This window comes from Phacochoerus africanus, chromosome 4 (assembly GCF_016906955.1).
Source record: "Phacochoerus africanus isolate WHEZ1 chromosome 4, ROS_Pafr_v1, whole genome shotgun sequence".
NCBI lineage: Eukaryota > Metazoa > Chordata > Mammalia > Artiodactyla > Suidae > Phacochoerus > Phacochoerus africanus.
The window spans coordinates 89,897,476-89,915,476 of record NC_062547.1 but is presented as its reverse complement, the minus strand read 5'-3'; the positions used below and the strand labels follow the sequence as shown (position 1 = coordinate 89,915,476).

At 42.6% G+C, this 18,001-nt stretch overlaps 1 protein-coding gene across 1 annotated transcript in view; it reads left to right on the top strand.

The window, feature by feature from the left end:
- The first annotated feature begins 12,361 nt into the window (after positions 1-12,361).
- Positions 12,362-18,001, top strand: part of ACOT12 (acyl-CoA thioesterase 12) — a 46,283-nt gene continuing 40,643 nt past the window's right edge. The window contains exon 1 of the mRNA XM_047778213.1: positions 12,362-12,597. Within this exon, the coding sequence (XP_047634169.1) occupies positions 12,471-12,597 (127 nt within the window). The 5' untranslated portion in view covers positions 12,362-12,470. The remainder of the gene's footprint in view (positions 12,598-18,001) is intronic.

Below are 18,001 nucleotides of genomic sequence, written 5' to 3'. Positions count from 1 at the left end.
CAGGACTGCATTCCTTCTCAAGCTCTTAAGGAGAATCTGTCTTGACTTTTTTCATCTTCTAGAGGCTACCTACAATCTTTAGGCTGTGGCTCCATCTTCAAAACCAGGTGGTAGCATCTTCTCTCTTCTCTGACGTCCCGATTCTTCCTTATAAGGACCCTTGGGATTACATTTGGCCCACCAAGGATAATCTCTCCATCTCCAGATCCTTAACTTCCTCATGTGTGCAGATTTCCATTTGTCATGGAAGGCAATGCAGTCACGCTTATTGGGGAGGAGGATGCAGACATCCCTGGGGAGCCATTATTCTGTCCACCATAGAGCAGACTGGGAGGAGGAAGAAAGTGAACACACCTTAGAGACTTCAGCCAGTTCCATGAGATGTGAAACCAGCCATGTTCTTCAGAGATGTCCCAGACTGCAGCAAGAGGCCAGGCCCTTAGACTCCCCAAATCAGCCAGACAGTGAATACAACTTCCCCGAGAGAGGGAACAAAAGTGAAAACCTGGCAGTTCCCTTCCACTGAGGGCAATTCCTGGGGAGGGGCCCAGGTGTCATCCAAGAAGGAAGACACTCTTGGTAACTGGGAAAAGGAATATTTGGGTCCTGAAGGGAATCTCTGTACAGTGCACCATAAAATCCACTGAAGTCCACACCTTACCTGCTCAGATCTGCTTGCTTTGTACAGTAAGTCAGACCGCCTTGGAATAACTTCTCTGAAATTTTGATAGGTCTCTTTTCCTAGGGAAAATTTACAAGTGGGAATTTCATGAGAAAAACTGTATCCCTCAGGCTCCGGGTGGTTTCCAAACAGTGACGATGCTAATCATTGCCCTCCTCAGTTACCCACCCTGGGTTACCCCGGGCTACAGCCCTACTGGCTTAGGCAGTTTGCCTGGTGGGGGACCTAAAGCCTCATTCCTGAGGGACCTTGTTCATCCCTTGTCATCATGCCCTTCATAGGACATGGCTGTGGCACAGGTCCTTTTATCACCAAAATTGGGCAAGGGAGACCCAAGATGCCCTGAGAACCACTGCATGTCAAATGTACCTTGGCCTTCCCCAGAAGTCCCACCTCTTCCTGGAGTTTTGGGTCAGTTGCCCTTGCCAGGATGGTGACACCTTTCCCTCCTGCTGCTGGTCCTCCTGCTGGAGTGACCAGGCTCTTGCCAGATGCCCCCCTCCCATCAGAAGTGTCCCCCTTTGGAAATTAGATCTATACTCACAAAAACTTAAGGTGAGAGTCATCAGGGCTGGAATCACACATTTCCCAAAGAACATGAGTGATGATGATGGCGAGTGGATCCATCCCTACTTCTATCACTTGCTTCCCAGACTCTTGGGTTCTTCTAGGGACACACACAGTGATGTGCAAGGGTCTAACTTCCCTTCTTCCACCTTTGCCCCCTACATTCTCAGCAGAGCAACTGGACTGAGCCTTTTGAAATGTAATGCAAATTTTATCATGCCTCTGCTCAAAACCCCTCAATTCCCCATTTCATTCAGACTAAAAGCCAAAGTCCTTACCATGGTCCTGAAGGCCTCGCACAACCTCTCTCTCCCTTCACCCGCTTTCTGACACCAACTCAGGACCCTCTTGCCCAATCTGCTGCACAGAGCCTCTGTACTGTTCCTCAAACATGCCAGGTCCACTTCTGCCTGAGGACCTTTGCACTTGTGCCCTCTTCCAGAACACAGCTATACCTGCACAATGTTGTAATAGCAAATAACTCCCAAATCTCAGGGTTACAGCAACAGAGTTTCTGGGTTAGCTGTTGGCTCTGGCCTCTGCTGTTCTGGTCAAGAGCATTCTAAGAGAGCCTATTCCATGTGGACTCCACTGGCTGAAGACAAGGGAACGTGAGAAATCATGCCCTGACCCTTAAAGTCCTTTGCCCACCCACCGTTACTTATGCCTCGTTGGCCAAATCAATTCATACTTGAGGAGATAGGAATTGCAGCCCTAGCACGTGGCCGGAAGGAGGACAGGGACATTAATGAACAGTCCTAAGACCTCTGAAGCTCCTCCCTCACTTCCTCCTGACCTTTGCTGAAGCAAAGCAGAGTCTCAGGAGAGCCTTTCCTGACCATTCTGTGTAAAGCTGAACTCACGCCCACCTACTGCCTCTCCCGTCCTGTTTTACTAGCCTAATGGCATCTCACACACACACACACACACACTTATGTGCTTACTTTGTTTACCTTCTGCCTCCCTGCACCAGAAGCTAAGCTCCATGATAACAGGGATGAGCTTTCAATATTTGCTGAGGGAACATTCGGGCCCTGCTTGTGCTTCCTACTTCTGTTCCTATTAGAATTCTGAAAGGATCATTGGTGAGTGTCGTTTTTCTCCAAACTTCTCACCGAGTTTACCTGACAAAAATAAGAGGTGGCCCGTTTCTATGTCCCTTTGCTATTCCAGGCTTTGTGTGAGAATCTGCTGAGGAGAGAATATTCCAGACAATCGTAATTCCGACAGGCAGGAAAGACAATTTTCCAAGATTTATTAAAATACTTATCATTATTTGTTTTAATCTCTAAACCAAAATTTTTTGACACAGGTATTACTGCCATCGAATGTAAAGTTATTTTCATCAAATACAAATATTGTTAAAATGTATTCAGGGAATCACACAGTAGAAGATAATATTTAAGACTATTGACATGTGTCAGGCCAGTCACAGGCGAGCATCCTACTTGTCAGCCTCACTGATGGGCAGCTGTTCGGGTAAATCCCTGCCATTCAGCACCAGCTCACTTTCCCACATTTTCTCTTCATTTGTTTTCTCTGCATGTGATAAAAAAAGAAGAAGAAGAAGAAGAATTCTAAATGAAAAATCTGAGATATCAATATCTACATTATTGGGAAAATGTTTTCTTTTCAAATGCTGTATGATGATCATTAGGGTATATTTAAAACAATATTATTTTATCTAAATAACAGTGCAAATGACAATGGGTGTGTAAGCACCTTGGGCATGTAACTCAAAAAGATTTATTTGAGAATTCAGATTTGATGGCTGATTAGGTGGGCAATGTGGGGTAAATTTCGGGATCTTAGTTTTCTGACTGAAAGACTAGAATAATTATAGTGGCTGTCCCCATGCAGAGACTCCTGTGAATTAATTACCAGTCCCAACGTCCCTCAGGATAACATGGCATTGCATAAAGCTGAGTTACTAGTTTAGTCTCCCACTGGGACAGGAGCTGACCCCATAGCACCCAGGCAGGGCCTATGCCAGCAAGACCAGGTGGGGGCCGAGCAGTTGCCTGATTTGAAGACACACCAATGGCTGTGAAGGTTTTGCATCTCTAGCCCAGTCAGCTGCATGACTGAAAAACTGATTTTATCATTGCTATAAGAAAAAACTAGGAGTTCCCGTCGTGGCGCAGTGGTTAACGAATCCGACTAGGAGCCATGAGGTTGCGGGTTCGGTCCCTGCCCTTGCTCAGTGGGTTGACGATCCGGCGTTGCCGTGAGCTGTGGTGTAGGTCGAAGACGTGGCTCAGATCCTGCGTTGCTGTGGCTCTGGCGTAGGCCAGTGGCTACAGCTCCGATTGGACCCCTAGCCTGGGAACCTCCATATGCCGCAGGAGCGGCCCAAGAAATAGCAACAACAACAACAATAACAACAACAACAACAAAAAGACCAAAAAAAAAAGAAAAAACTATTTCCCATATATACTACTTTTGTTAATTAGGATACTATGAAGGGTTAATCAGATATCATTATAAAAGTATATCACCTATTTGAGGAAAATTACTTGAGTGTGATATTATAATCTGGATCACTCCCCTGATAAAAGCTAAAAATGCGCTGCACTGGTGGCACTCAGAGATTGAAAATATAAACAGAACTGAATAGTTCCATAGGAAATAAAAGAAAAATAAAGGACCACCAGCAATTGTATAAGAACATTGTGGGGGTGTATCAGCTAGAAATCTTTTGGTTACACATGACAGATAATCAAACTCAAATGGTCTTAAACAAACAATTAAAAAAAAAAAAAGGTCAGGGAAAAGGGGCCATAAAAAGGCTTATCTGTTCATGTAACTGGAAAGTTCCAAAGTATTGGTTTCAAGTTAGGCTTGATCCAGCAGCTGAACAACATTATCAAGGACTTAACTTTCCCCAAAGTCTTCCCTATGCCTGAACGCCTTTATAAGAGGCACTGATAATTTTTTGTAATTAATTTTTTTTTTTTTTTTTTGCTTTTTAGAGCTGCATCTGTGGCATATGGAGTTTCCAAGGCTAGGAGCTACAGCTGCTGGCCTACACCATAGCCACAGCAACGCAGGATCTGAGCCACATCTGCAACCTACACCACAGCTCATGGCAATGCCAGATCCTTAACCCACTGAGCAAGGCCAGGGATTGAACCCGCAACCTCACGGATCCTAGTCAGATTCGTCTCTGCTGCGCTACAAAGAGAACTCCGAGGCACTGATAATTTAAAAAATTTGTCTAGTTTCCATTCTCCATCCCTAATCAGAGCTTAATTTTCTTTGGGGGAAATGACTTCTCTCCCAGAGTATTCAGTCTTAGCGAGAAAGAAATTCCAGACACCTGTCTCACCTCTACTGAAAGGAAGAAAAACAGATATTACTCCTCTTGGACCCTTCCCTTCCTCAGTCCTAGGGCCAGGAGCAGACATATGACTCAAGCTTGGTCAGACAGATGCTCTCTCCTGGGACTTTAGATCTTAACCAAGGTCCACAAGGAAGGAGCAGAGGCAAGGCCATACCAGAATATTCTTAATAAACATTCACTGCACTTCCCAGCCCTGCAGCACAGCCTTTGGTCCTGCCCACTGTCAAGCCTGGTTCTCCATGTCTAGTCAATTCTGGGACCCTCTGCCCCAAAGCATTCCCCTTTGCTCAGGATGCTCAGGTCCTGCTGCTTAATTGACAGAGCACTGAAGACCTTCTGGGACTGACCGTATGGAAGACAGCCTCCTCTCTCCATGTCCCACGGCACTGTGTACACTATTTGATGATATGCCCTTTTCATATCACACCGCTGATTTCTACCAGACTGAGAGGTTCCCTGAGAAGGAGGGCTTACCTACGCTCAGCCCAGTGTCTGCTCAGTAGTACGTATTTTATATCAAGTGCTGAATGAATTAGTTGATGAATGAATCGCTTTAGAGAGACAAGACATGGTGGCATAAACAATTCTAAAATTTAAGGCTTATATTATCAAGCACAAATCATAAGGGCTCTTTAAAAAGTGTGGAACTGCCAGAAATAATTTTTTAGGCTGTTTTATGAGGAGTTATTGCACATTCTTTGAGGATCTATATACCTATCAGAACTACTCTTGTTTCATCCTTGAAATTTAATCCGAAGACTTCTTCTAGGCAGATTGATGCCTATCTAACAGGGGATAAATATTGTCCATTTTGCCTCCAGCAAATGCCTCTGATGTTTAGGTACAGGCCTTTTCCAAAGTGAAACAAAGTATCGAAACCTCCAGGTTGGTTCTAGCCTTCCTGCATCACTTGGGGCACTAACCCTGACTGATGACTCCTCGTGGTAAAACACTTGGTCCTGCAGGGTGAGTGCAACTCAGGGGGCTCTGGTCCCTGCGCTTTCCATGTAAGGCCTGGGTCCTTCACTCCCTACAGGCTCCCAGACACACATTGCACCGCTGTGGGTGGGCCCACAGGGTGAGCGGGATGAGCGGGTGAGCAGGGTCAGGGATAGAGCACTCAGGGAACAGGACCAGCACCCGCACACCCAGTCAGGGCCTGCCCCTTACTCTCCCCCTCCTCTTCCTTTCCCTTGTTTTCCTGAGCCACACGGCCTAAGGAAAGCCAGTGTGTGCATGTGAGGGTGACCCGGAGCAGGAGGTGGTCCCAGGACGGGACCTGGCTGCCCTTTCAGGGCAGAGATGGCCTGGAGGTAGGAGATTGGGTACACACAGGAGGACTGACCGAATAGGGTAATCTATCAAGCGGGATGTAAGCCAGCTTTCTCACTGTCAGAAAATGGAGTTAGAAATATGGGGAAAGAGAAATACAATGAATCCTTTGTGGGTGGATGGGAATTGATGTTTCAGTCTGAATTACAGAGAGTGTCTTAGTTTCCCAGGGCTGGTAGAACAAATTACCACAAACTGGGTGCTTTAAGACGGCAGACATTGCTTCTCCTGTGGGTCTGGAGGCCAGAAGTCAGAAATCAAGGTGAAGGCACAGAGACTGGGCATCTCTACTCACCTATTTCAGCTTCTGCTGGCTCTGTGAGTTCCTTAGTTCGTGACCACATCACTCCAACCTCTGTGTCCTCCTCCTCTCTGTATTTATTGTCCTCTGGGTGTCTATTTTATAAGGACACATGTCATTGCACTTAGGTCCCACCTCGAAAATCCAGGATAAGCTTCTCCTCCCAGATTCTTATTCGCATTTTTTTGTTTGCCATATAAGGTAATATTCATAGGTTCGGATGACTAGGACATGGACATATCTTTTGGAGGACTGTCATTTGACCCACTACAGATAGACAGACAGGCAGACACAGACACACACAGACACACACACACTTATGAATCGTAGCTCTGTCCACAATGAGGGCCTGGGAGTGGTGACACTCAAATAGCAACAAGCACATCTAGGGCCCAGATCTTTGAAACCAGCCCTCTTTGAAGAAATGCCTGATTACAGGGCTGGGGAAGGAAAAAGATGAGCCTGGAACATCTGGTTGCACCAGAAAATGAAGAATTACAAAAGAATGATAGAAATATGTCAAAAGGACCCAGAAGTCAGCTTATAGGGACTCCCTCTGACCCAACTGGAGATAATCTGAACATCAAAAGGAATAAAGATAATAAAAGAGGGCAGCTCATTGAATAAAATAAGAAACCATGAGTCCAGAGAGACTAAATAAATTAATGAATAAATCACAAATTTAAGGAGAAATGAGATGCTTACATAGTTTCAAAGTACCTCCCTACAAAATGCTAATAAGTTACAAAGGGGAAATTTTCAGGATCACGTCCTGGAGGCACTACCCTAACCCAAGGACCAAAATGAACATCATCAAAAATGGGACAGGTTGAAACTGTCCACCTCTGGGTCAGGTACACGAAGGACAATACAGCATCGATTCTTGGTATCCCTGCCAAAAGTGCATCAACCCAATTCAATTACAAAGAGACATCAGACAAAGCCAAACTAGGGGCCATTTTACAAAATAACTGGCCTGGAACCTTCCAACATGGCAAGGTCATGAAAGTAAAAAAAGAATGAAGACTCGTTCCAGACAGAGGAAGGCCAAAGGGAAATGACAATTGAAGGTAACACAAGACCATGTTGGGGCAACTGGTAAAACATAAATGAGTCTGAGGACTAGAGGTTAATAATTGATTCATGTTAATGTCCTCTTTTTGATAGTGTAGCATGGTTGGGTAGGAGAATGCCCTGTTTGCACGAAGTTCACATTCAAGTATTTAGAAGTAATGACAGGTTGTAAGGTTGGCAACCTGCTCTCAGATGGCTCAAGGAAAAATAAGCTCTTTGTATAGTTCTTCCATTTCTTTGTATAGTTCTTCAGTTTAAAAACACACACACAAATCAGGCGTAACCTTCGGTCAAGTACACAGTCAACTTCCGGATATAATTTGAGGAGCTGCCCATAGCCATCAGCTAAGTTTCCATATATGTTTATCATTGTTTCATCCTCATTAGAATAATTTACATTTTATAGCACTTTCATATATTGTTTATTAAACCATGAATTCTATAAAGTCAAGGGCTAAATCTATTTCACTCAACATTTCATTTATTCAATGACTAGAACAGCCCCAGGACACAGTAGGCACTTGATAAAATGCACTGATTGAATGAATGTAACTTGGACTAAAAGCACGGTCTTTGAAGTTCAACCGATCTAGGTAACTTCCCATCTCTCTCATTTCCTAACTGTGTAGCCCTGACCCCATTGGTCACCTTCTCAGCCTAGCTGAGACAATAGCCAAACTATCGTGTCTGAATCCTGGCTTTACTATTTCCTAGTTCCTGTGTGGGCTACAGTTTCTTCATCTATGAAATGGGAATTATAATAGTCACCACCCTTCACAGGGCTGTGTAGCATGTTATGAGTGGCTCAGATAGTTTCCCCGGAGAATTCTATTAAATGTTTAAAGAACACCAAATCTAAACAATTTCTTTGGAATATGCAGGAACACTTCCCAATTCACTTTATGACTCTGACACCAAAACCAAAGAGAGGAAAGAAAGAATGGAAAGAAGGAAGGAAGAGGATTACAGACCCAGACCAATATCTCTCAAAAATATAGATGTAAAAATCTTTAACAGAATATTAGCAAATAGAATTCAGCAACATTTAAACATAATTATACCCCATGACTTAAGAGGGATTTATTCCAGAGATGCAAGACTGGCTCCATATTTGAAAGCAATCCCTGTACTCTGCCTACTGTTGAGCAGCGGCAGCCAGGGGACTCCATTGAGCAGTTCCTGAGATAAAGGCGGGGCCAAGCAAATCCCAGTAACTGAAAAAACTGGACACTATACACTTGGCTTTTGTTCAAACAAAATAAAGTGCAACACTGCATATGCATTAGGTGACACCTGGCTTATACCCATGATGCCTGTCTGTTTGCAAGCTGGGGCCACTGGAGGCATAGGAACAAACAGGGAAAAGGTTCCAGGTGCCATATGGGACAGTCCAACTTCCCAAGAACAGAAAAGAAAGAGAACTTCCAGGCAAGAAGAGAAAGAGAACTTCCAGGCAGGAAGCTGGCATCTGAAATATAAGGAAACCCATTCTGAATTTTTTGCTTAGGAACTCTGTATTTAAGCTTTGAACCACATCCTTATAAATTTGAATTTTAAAATATTGACCTGGCACCTTTCATAACCTCTACCAAAGGTGTAGAAAGAGACTGCTAGCTAATACAGTTCATCTCTGTATGAAATACTTTGAATGACCAAGCCATCTGCCTGAGATTCACCTTATAAAAAGAAAAGGCTCCCAGCTACCTCTGATGTTCAGAACAATACCATAGCTCTTGCTGCCTTCCCTGCGGCCCCTACTCACCATTCCAGCTTTTAGCACAAGCTGACAGCACCCTCCCTTCCTACTGAGGCAAGGCTCTGTCTGAGAGCCCGCTCCTGCCCTGGAGTCAGCATAAATGCTGAGGAGTTTATGCTGGGGAGCAGCCCTTCGCCAGTGAAGGGTAGGAGTTGGAGGGCAAAAATCCCAGCTTCCATGTCTCTGGAAGGAGTAACACACACTGTTCTTCACAAACATTAATATGCTTATGACTCACCTGGGGATCTTGATAAAATTCAGACTCTGATCTAATGATTCACATCTGGGGTGGGGTCCATACTCTGCATTTCTGACAAGCTCCCATGTGATGCTGATGCTGCTGGTCTGGGGACCATACTTTGACTCTCCTGCAGGTGTTTTCTACAGTTGTCTCCCAAGTAAACCACTTGTTCTCAAATTCCTGTTGGAGAGTCCACTTCTGGGGGAAGCACTTTTTCTCTTTTATTTCACACTCCTTGTTCTCAGTTTTCTCAGAAACCTGACCACTACCTTGCACTGTGACCCAGGGCAAACAAACATCCCATTTCCTCATGTCCAGAATGAGCAGGTTTGACTGTCTAGTTTCCTTCCCACTCCAACATTCTAGAGATGTTCTTATTGTTCTAGTGATCATCACACTTTCCACACTCTTCCTGATCAGTTCTCTTGCTCCTATGCATGACCTTCTAAAATCAAGATGGCTTCAGAGCCCGCTCATCTTCAAAAGATGTCTCTAAACAGCAATAGAAAATGCAAGCCTTTCCTTCAAACATAATAGCAAAAATCCTTGACAGATAAAGGAGACAGCAAATGTTCACACATGCAGATGACATTTTCATTATGAAAGGGAAAAAGAGGCCATTCAGAAAAATTTAAGGACAGAGAGTTCCCATCGTGGCTCAGTGGTTAACGAATCTGACTAGGAACCATGCGGTTGCGGCTTTGATCCCTGGCCTTGCTCAGTGGGTTAAGGATCCGGTGTTGCCGTGAGCTATAGTGTAGGTCGCAGACGAGGCTCAGATCCTGCATTGCTGTGGCTCTGGTGTAGGCCGGTAGCAACAGCTCTGATTAGACCCCTAGCCTGGGAACCTCCACATGCCACAGGTGCGGCCCCAGAAAACTCAAAAAGACATAAAAAAAAAAAGAAGTAAGGACAATAGTTTCAAGCAGAGGCTATGAAAATGAAAATCAGTGAAAACACATAAAAGGTATGAAACCATAATCAAGACATCTAAACAGGAGATAATACATACAAGAAAACACAATAGTGACTTTGTGTAATGTGTCTGCCTTTTGAGCAACATTCCCAGGCATACATATACAGATGCACGCTATCCCCTCTAGATAATCACTTTCAAAGGCTACCAAGTATATTCCATACACATGATATTACCACTTCAGTCACCATTTTAACTCAAAACAACATATACTTGACTTCCAATAACTTAACAAATTTTCTAATATATTAATAAATTCATACATGTAACTATTAGTGATTGCTGTGTAACAAACCCCAATTCCAGTGACACACAACAAAAAGCAGCTAACGCTTCATTCACGAGTCTGCACGTCTGCTAGATGGTTCAGCTTCAGGCTGTGAATCTGCAGATTGACTGGAATGTCTCTGCAATATGTGATTTTAGCCTGGTATCCGGATGCTGATGGGGCACTGATGGAGGCAATGCATCTTCTTACTGCAGAGGTCAGATGTTGCTGAGAACAGATGTGGTACCTCGAAGGTCTAGGCTCAAACTGGTATACTCTACCTCCCCACACCCCATTCCAAAGCAAGTCACAGAGTCAACCCCAACATCAGTAAGTGCCTCCCATGGAGTCATCAGCACCTAGAGTGAATAGTTGCTGAACAATAAACTCTAAAAGCATATGTCTGAGTCACTTTGCTGTACAGAAGAAATTGGCACAACACTGTAAATCAACTATACTCTAATAAATTAAAAAAAAAAAAAAACTCGAGGCTTTTTCCAAAGAAGAGTGCCAAAAGTGACATGAGTAATAACCCTGTCATTGAAATCAGCATATAACTATATTAGGGGACCCTCCTGGAAGCAGAGCTTTCAATTTGTTGAATAAAGTCATCGTTATGCATTTTATAAAAGCCAAACTTCTTACTTGCCTAACTGAATGCATCTGATTCTTATTTATGCTGGATACGAGATGGAAACCTACCCGCAGAAGACCCTGAAAAGCTATCAAGTCCATGTTAACATCATTCCTCTCATTTATATATATAATTTTTATATTTAAAAATATATCTTAAAAGGAGAAGCAACATTACCAGAAGCACAGGGATGAAAAAGCAGCACCAAATTGTTGGAGTCAGTTAAACTCTGTGGTAACTCAGGAGCTCTGGGTTCAAGCCGGGTGATCTACGACCTTAGCTGATCCTTTTGCATCAGCTGCCTGCCTGACACAATGCTTCACATCTCCAGGCTTCCATTTCCTCACCCATCAATGCCCTCCCAGATGAAGCCAGCCCTAACAATATGACATCTATGGCTCTATAATATGCTGGAGGTTTTCTGATGTCACTGTTTCCTTCATGGGAACTAGTCACTGATTTTAGCTCTGGAAAATGTTACAGCTTTTATGTGCTAAAGGTTGACAATGAAAATTCTCACTTAATGTTCTAGGTCCTGCCTCTCATAAAGAAGAAATTCTCTTGGGATTTGTTGGGCTCATTTGTAATGAAGTGATAGTTTCTAATTGTCAACTCTCTAAATTAAAGCCAAAAGTTTGCCTTCCTTTGGTGACTCTGATGGGTCTGCAAACATCAGTACTTGTTTGGCAGTGCAGGTAATTTCACAACAAAATGATCAATAATACAGGAGTTTTTTGGAGCCATTATAATATCCTAAGAGTCAGAAGGTGTATTTTGAACTAGAGTTCTCACCCTACCTGCCAATCAACAGCCTGAAAAAAATAAGTCACTCCAAAATCAACTTCTAAAGCAAAAGGTCTACATTTTCTGGGCAGCATTTAACTAATCAGTTCTTAACTTCCCATTGCTGTCAAGTTCTTCACACAGATGAAAACCTCATTGTGCATTCATTTGGCAAACACCTGTATCACCTTAGCCAGGCACCGGCTATAAATTTCCTACATTATCTCTTTCAATTCTCTGCAAGTCCCTTGAAATAAGTACTGCAACCCAAACTGTTCGCAGCTTTGCCAACTTTGGTCTCCTGGGATTCAGACAGAAGAAAGCTGTCTTTTGCCTTCCTGGCTTTATTCCTGGCGCCTTAAATCTCACCTCCCAGGGCACTGGGCGGGCCAGGCAGCCAGCAGGGCGCGGGATGCGGGCCTGGGAGGCAGCGGCGAGGTGCCCTTTGGAGTGGGGGCGGGCCGGGCGGCGGCCAGGCTCCCTCGCCCGGGGGCTTCGCACTCTTGCCCAGTCATGGAGCTGCCCACACCCGGCGAGGTGCGCATGAGCCAGGCCATCCAGCCCGCGCACACCAACTCCCGCGGTGAGCTGAGCGCCGGGCAACTTCTCAAGTGGATCGACGCCACCGCCTGCCTAGCGGGTAGGGAAGCTGGAGGGGGAGTGCCGCGCGAAGGAGACCCTGGGTGCTAGGGCTCCGGAATGGGGGAGCACCGGAGGGAGTCGGGTGTGTATTGGGGTGGTGTCCAGGAGGGCAGGGAGTCCCTGAGAACTGGAAGCAGGCTGGGATGTGAGGGATGCGGGATAGCGGAGGGGGTATCTGGGATGCAGAGGTCGGGATGCGGAAAGATCTGGGACCGCCGGGATGAGGGATGACGCTCCGCAGTGCGGATCCCTGGGGCTCGGTTCTGCGCCACGCCGGGAACCGGGTTCAGTGAGGAGGGAGAAGGGAGGAGAGAAGAATATTTACAGAGTTTTAAGCCCTGTGCACCTGGGATGTGATGATTGAGATTGTTCATCCTACTCTGGGAATGACCTAGACCAGTAGTTCTAAAACGTTTTAGTCTTAGAACTTCTTTACGCCACTAAATGAGGCTCCTGGAGAGCCTTTATGTGGGTTCTTTTTATCCATATTTACCTATGCAAAATTTTTTAAAATAACCATTTGAAAAGAACAAAAACCCATTACATATTTTCATTGAAAAGTAACTATATTTTCAATAAGAATAAAAACATACTTAGAGAAGTGGTATTGGTTTATATTATTGCAAATATATTTAATGCCTAGTTTAATACATCACCTCGTTTCATATCTGCTTTCATTCAGTTTGTTGCCTTCCACATCCTCATGTAGTCTCTGCAAAGGACCTTTGCACCTGCTTCTTCTTCTTTTTTTTTTTTTTAATGTATGTATGTACGTATGCATGCATGCATCTATTTATTACAGACTCTCCTTGCAGTGTATGGAAGTTCCCAGGCTAAAGGTCAAATCAGAGCTGCAGCTGCCAGCCTACACTACAGCCATAGCAATTCCGCACTGAGCTGTGTCTGCAGTCTACACCACAGCTCACAGTAACACCGGGTCCTTAACCCAATGAGCAGAGCCAGGGATTGAACCCATATCCTCATGGATACATTACTGCTGAGTCACAACGGGAACTCCTGCAGGTGCTTTTCTTTTTGCCTTTACCCTCATGGCCCTTTCAGGGCATTCTGTTTCCACTTAAATATCATTTCTGCAGAGCAGTCTTTCCTAACCATCTGCTTTATGCCTGTTCACTTTTATCACAACACCCTTCCTGACTTCCTTCACACCACTTAGCACAATCTGTAATTATTTTTGTATTAATATTTCAACTTTTATTTCTTGCCTGGCCAATTAGCATGTAAACTAAAGCTAGGTCTCTATTGCTTGGTTGGCACTAAATAAAAACCTCCTGATTTTATGGATGGATAGTTAGATGGATGGGTCCAGAACTTGGAATCTCATTTCTAAAAGGCTTTGCATAAGGCACTTAATAGAATCGGCAAATGTACATATTAAGTCAAATAACTTTAAGATAAAATATTAGAGCTGGAAAGAGCTTAAGATCATGTATTCCCAGGACTCTTATTTTACAGAAGATAAAAATAAAGCTCAGCTGATTACAAAACCCTGCTTTCCTCAATGAATGCTCATAGAGTTTCTAATCCACTATGTGTTAACCACCCATAAAACTGTCATATATCTGATGCCAATCTGTTTGTTTTCTGTTTGTTGATAGGTCTGTTTGGTTTCTGCCTTAACAGTTTTTATCAGGATTTGAGGTCGCTTATAACAACATAATGAGATATGAATATAAAATTAATTCACATGTAGAAGAAAAAAATATAGAAATTATTGTTGCTAATAATGATGATGCCTATTGCCAAGGCAACTAAATTCATTATGTGAATGTTTAAGTGATTCTGTAAAGTTACCTCACTTCGCGCTTCTCTCCTGTAGAAACCATTGGCCATCCTGCAATTATCATAAAAATTTCTATGGTTTTTACATCTTTGGAAGCTCTGACCATAGAATGAGTCAGGAGATAACCAATTACTCTGGACCTTAATCGTCGTATTACTAATAATACAATGTTAAAAAGAGACCTTTATGATAAAGCTGGTTTGGAGACATGGTTAATGCCTGTGTTAAACACTCCATCGTAAGAAAAGCCGCCACATAAGCACAGGACATTATTTAGCCAAAAGGTGTAACTGAATCTTTGACTGAGAAGTGCTCCAACATGGTGGGTTTTTTTATGCAATTGGACTAATACAAAAACTTTTTTTTTCTGGCATTTTCCCAACCAGAGTTCTATATTGAGAGGAACTGATCCTGCCTTTAGAGGGACAGAGTTTTATAGTGTGAGTTTAACTAAAAAACTTAATTAAAAATTAAAAAACCAGTACTCTTCAGAGGATCATATAAGAACCCACAGTTGCTAGAACATATCACTCACAGTGGCTAGGCTCCAATTCAAAATTACTTGATATTCAAAGAAACAGAAAAGCATGACCCATTCTTAAGAGAAAAGACAGTGAGTGGAGACCAATCCCGAGATGACTCGAATGCTGGAATTAAGTTAAGCTTCAAGGATTTTAAAGCAGCTATCATGACTTTGCTCAAGAATATAATGAAAAATAGACAACAGCTCTCAGCAGAGGAGTAGAAACTATAAAATAATAACGCAATGGAAATACCTGAACTGAAAATAACAGTATCTAAATTAAAAATTCACAAGATAGGATTAACCAAAGAATGGAGGTGACAGACTAAAGAGTTATTAAACATAAAGATGGAGCAATAGAAATTATCCACTCTGAAGAAAAGAAGGGAAATAATAAAAAGTAAAGTGTCTGAGAGTTATGAGAAAAAATGACAAAAAGGTATAACATACCTTTTATAACTAGAGTCCCATAGATAAGAGAAAGTATGGCGCAAAAAAAAAACAAGAAATAACGGCTGAAAATTTCCAAAATATGGTAAAAGATATATTTACATATTCAAAAAGGTCATAGGGAGTACCCGTTGTGGCTCAGCAGGTTACGAACCCGACTAGTATCCATGACGATGCGGGCTGGATCCCTGGCCTCACTCAGTGAGTGAAAGGATCCCTCATTGCCATGAGCTGTGGTGTAGGTTGCAGACATGGCTCAGATCCCATTGTTGTGGCTGTGGTGTAGGCCGGCTGCTATAGCACTGATTTGACCCCTAGCCTGGGAACTTTCATGTGCCATAAGTATACCTAAACAGCAAAAAAAAAAAAAAAAAAAATCATAGATCACAAAGCAAAATTAATACAAAGAAAATCACATTTAGGTACATCATAGTCAAACTCTAGACAAAATCTTGAAAGAAATACATTATACAATATATAGGAAAACAAGGATTAGGATTAGAATAAGCCAATGACCATACATGGAAAGATGCTCAACATCACTAGTTATTAGAGAAATGCAAGTCAAAACTACCATGAGGTATCACCTCAAACCAGTCAGAATGGGCATCATCTTTTGTCTACAAACTAATAAACGCTGGATAGGGTGTGGAAAAAAGGGAACTCTCCTACAGTGTTGGTGGGAATGGACTATTGACAATCGTATGGAGGTTCCTTTAAAAACTAAACAAGAACTACCATATGAGCCAGCAATCCCACTCCTGGACATATATCCAGAAAAAAAAAAAACCTATAATCAGAAAAGATACATGCATCCCAATGTTCATTACAGCATTATTTACAATAGCCAAGACATGGAGGCAACCTAAATGCCCATCAATAGAAGAATGTATAAAGAAGATGTAGAACATATATATGGTGGAATATTATTAAGCCATAATAAAGAATGAAATAATGCCATTTGCAGCAACATGTGTGACCAGAGACTATCGTACTGAGTGAAGTAAGTCAGAGAAAGACAAATATCATGTGATATCACTTATACGTGGACTCTAATAATAATGATACAAAATAACTGATAAAACAGAAAAAATTTCAGATTTAAAAACCAATCTTATGTTTACTATAGGTGAAACTACTGTGGGGAGAGAGGAATTGGGAGGATGGGAATAACATGTGCACACAGGCTGTATAAAATAGATGATTAACTAGAACCTACCATATAGCAAAAGAAAATCTACTCAATAGTTTGTAATAACCTATATAGGAAGAAAGAATGGATATATTTATATGTATACCTGATCCACTTTGCTGTACATCTGAAACTAATACAACATTGTAAGTCAACTATATTCCAATAAAGTTTTTTTAGAAAAATTAGCCACTGACCTCATCAGAAACACTGGAGGCCAGAAGATAGTGAAATAATATCTTTAATACTAAATATAAAAGTTACCAACCAAGAGCTTCAAGGCCCTGCGCCTGGTCTATCCTCGACCTTCCCTTCAGCCGTATCTTACTCACTCTCCTTGCTTTTTGCATTTTAGCCACAAAAACTTTCATCAGGACCTGTGCAGTCACTGTTCCTTCTGCCCAGCACGCCCTCCCTCCTCTGCACCCTCCTTCACAACACACACCTCTTTCACTCCTTCTCATCCTTCAGATGTCAGTTCAAGCATCCCCTCCACAAGGAAGCCTTCGCTGACATCCCACTTGCTGTGGTTCCTCAGTTACAGACCCTCACAAATTCCATGTTTTCTTCAGAGCATGTAACTCATTTTGTTATTATGTATTCATTTAATAATCTCTGGCTCTTCCACCAGACTCCGTAAGAATGGGGATAGTGGCTGTTCTGTATTTCCGGCACCTCACAGAGAGGCTGACATAGCACAAGTGTTCAGCCAACACAAGTTAAAAGAAGGAACGGACAACAGCACCACCATTTTTATCAATCATCATACCTGGATTACATGCACTTGGCTACTGTTCCTCAGCTTCTCTCAGTTTCCTCAAGGAATCAGAAACAGCTTTAGGGTTTCTCAGCTTTTAATGGCATACTGCATGAAGGACAATCAAAACCAAGAGCCAGAACAAGCTGGTCATAGTGAATTCACATCCGTCATACTTGTAAAAAGAAAAGAACCACGTGTAAAAATTGTGGCCCTTGGTTGGCTCTCCATGGTTTTCTTTTTTCTCTTTTAATTTAATGGCCCTTGAAAATATATGATGTAAATCACGGCTACTGAGCCCCTGAAGCCCATGTTCAGCCACGCACTTCTCTAGGGAGGATTCCTTGGTTGGTCTTTTCTTTTCCCAGAGTTCCTATTGCTTTTACAGACAAAAATCACTATTTAGAACAATGTATTTGATCTTTCAAAGCTTGAATTTCCTCATTTGTAAAATGGAACTAATACTACTATCAACCTCATATAATTGATATGCACAAATACTTAACTTAGTGCCAGACCATAAATACTTAATAGATGATAATTATTATGACTGTTTCCTTGTGATCCCTAATGCAATCTATTATCGTGCTATATATATGCATAGAAGACAGCCAATACATACAATAAAAATTTAGTCTTTTATCAATTTTTGCACTTTAGTTATTTAAAGCATTCA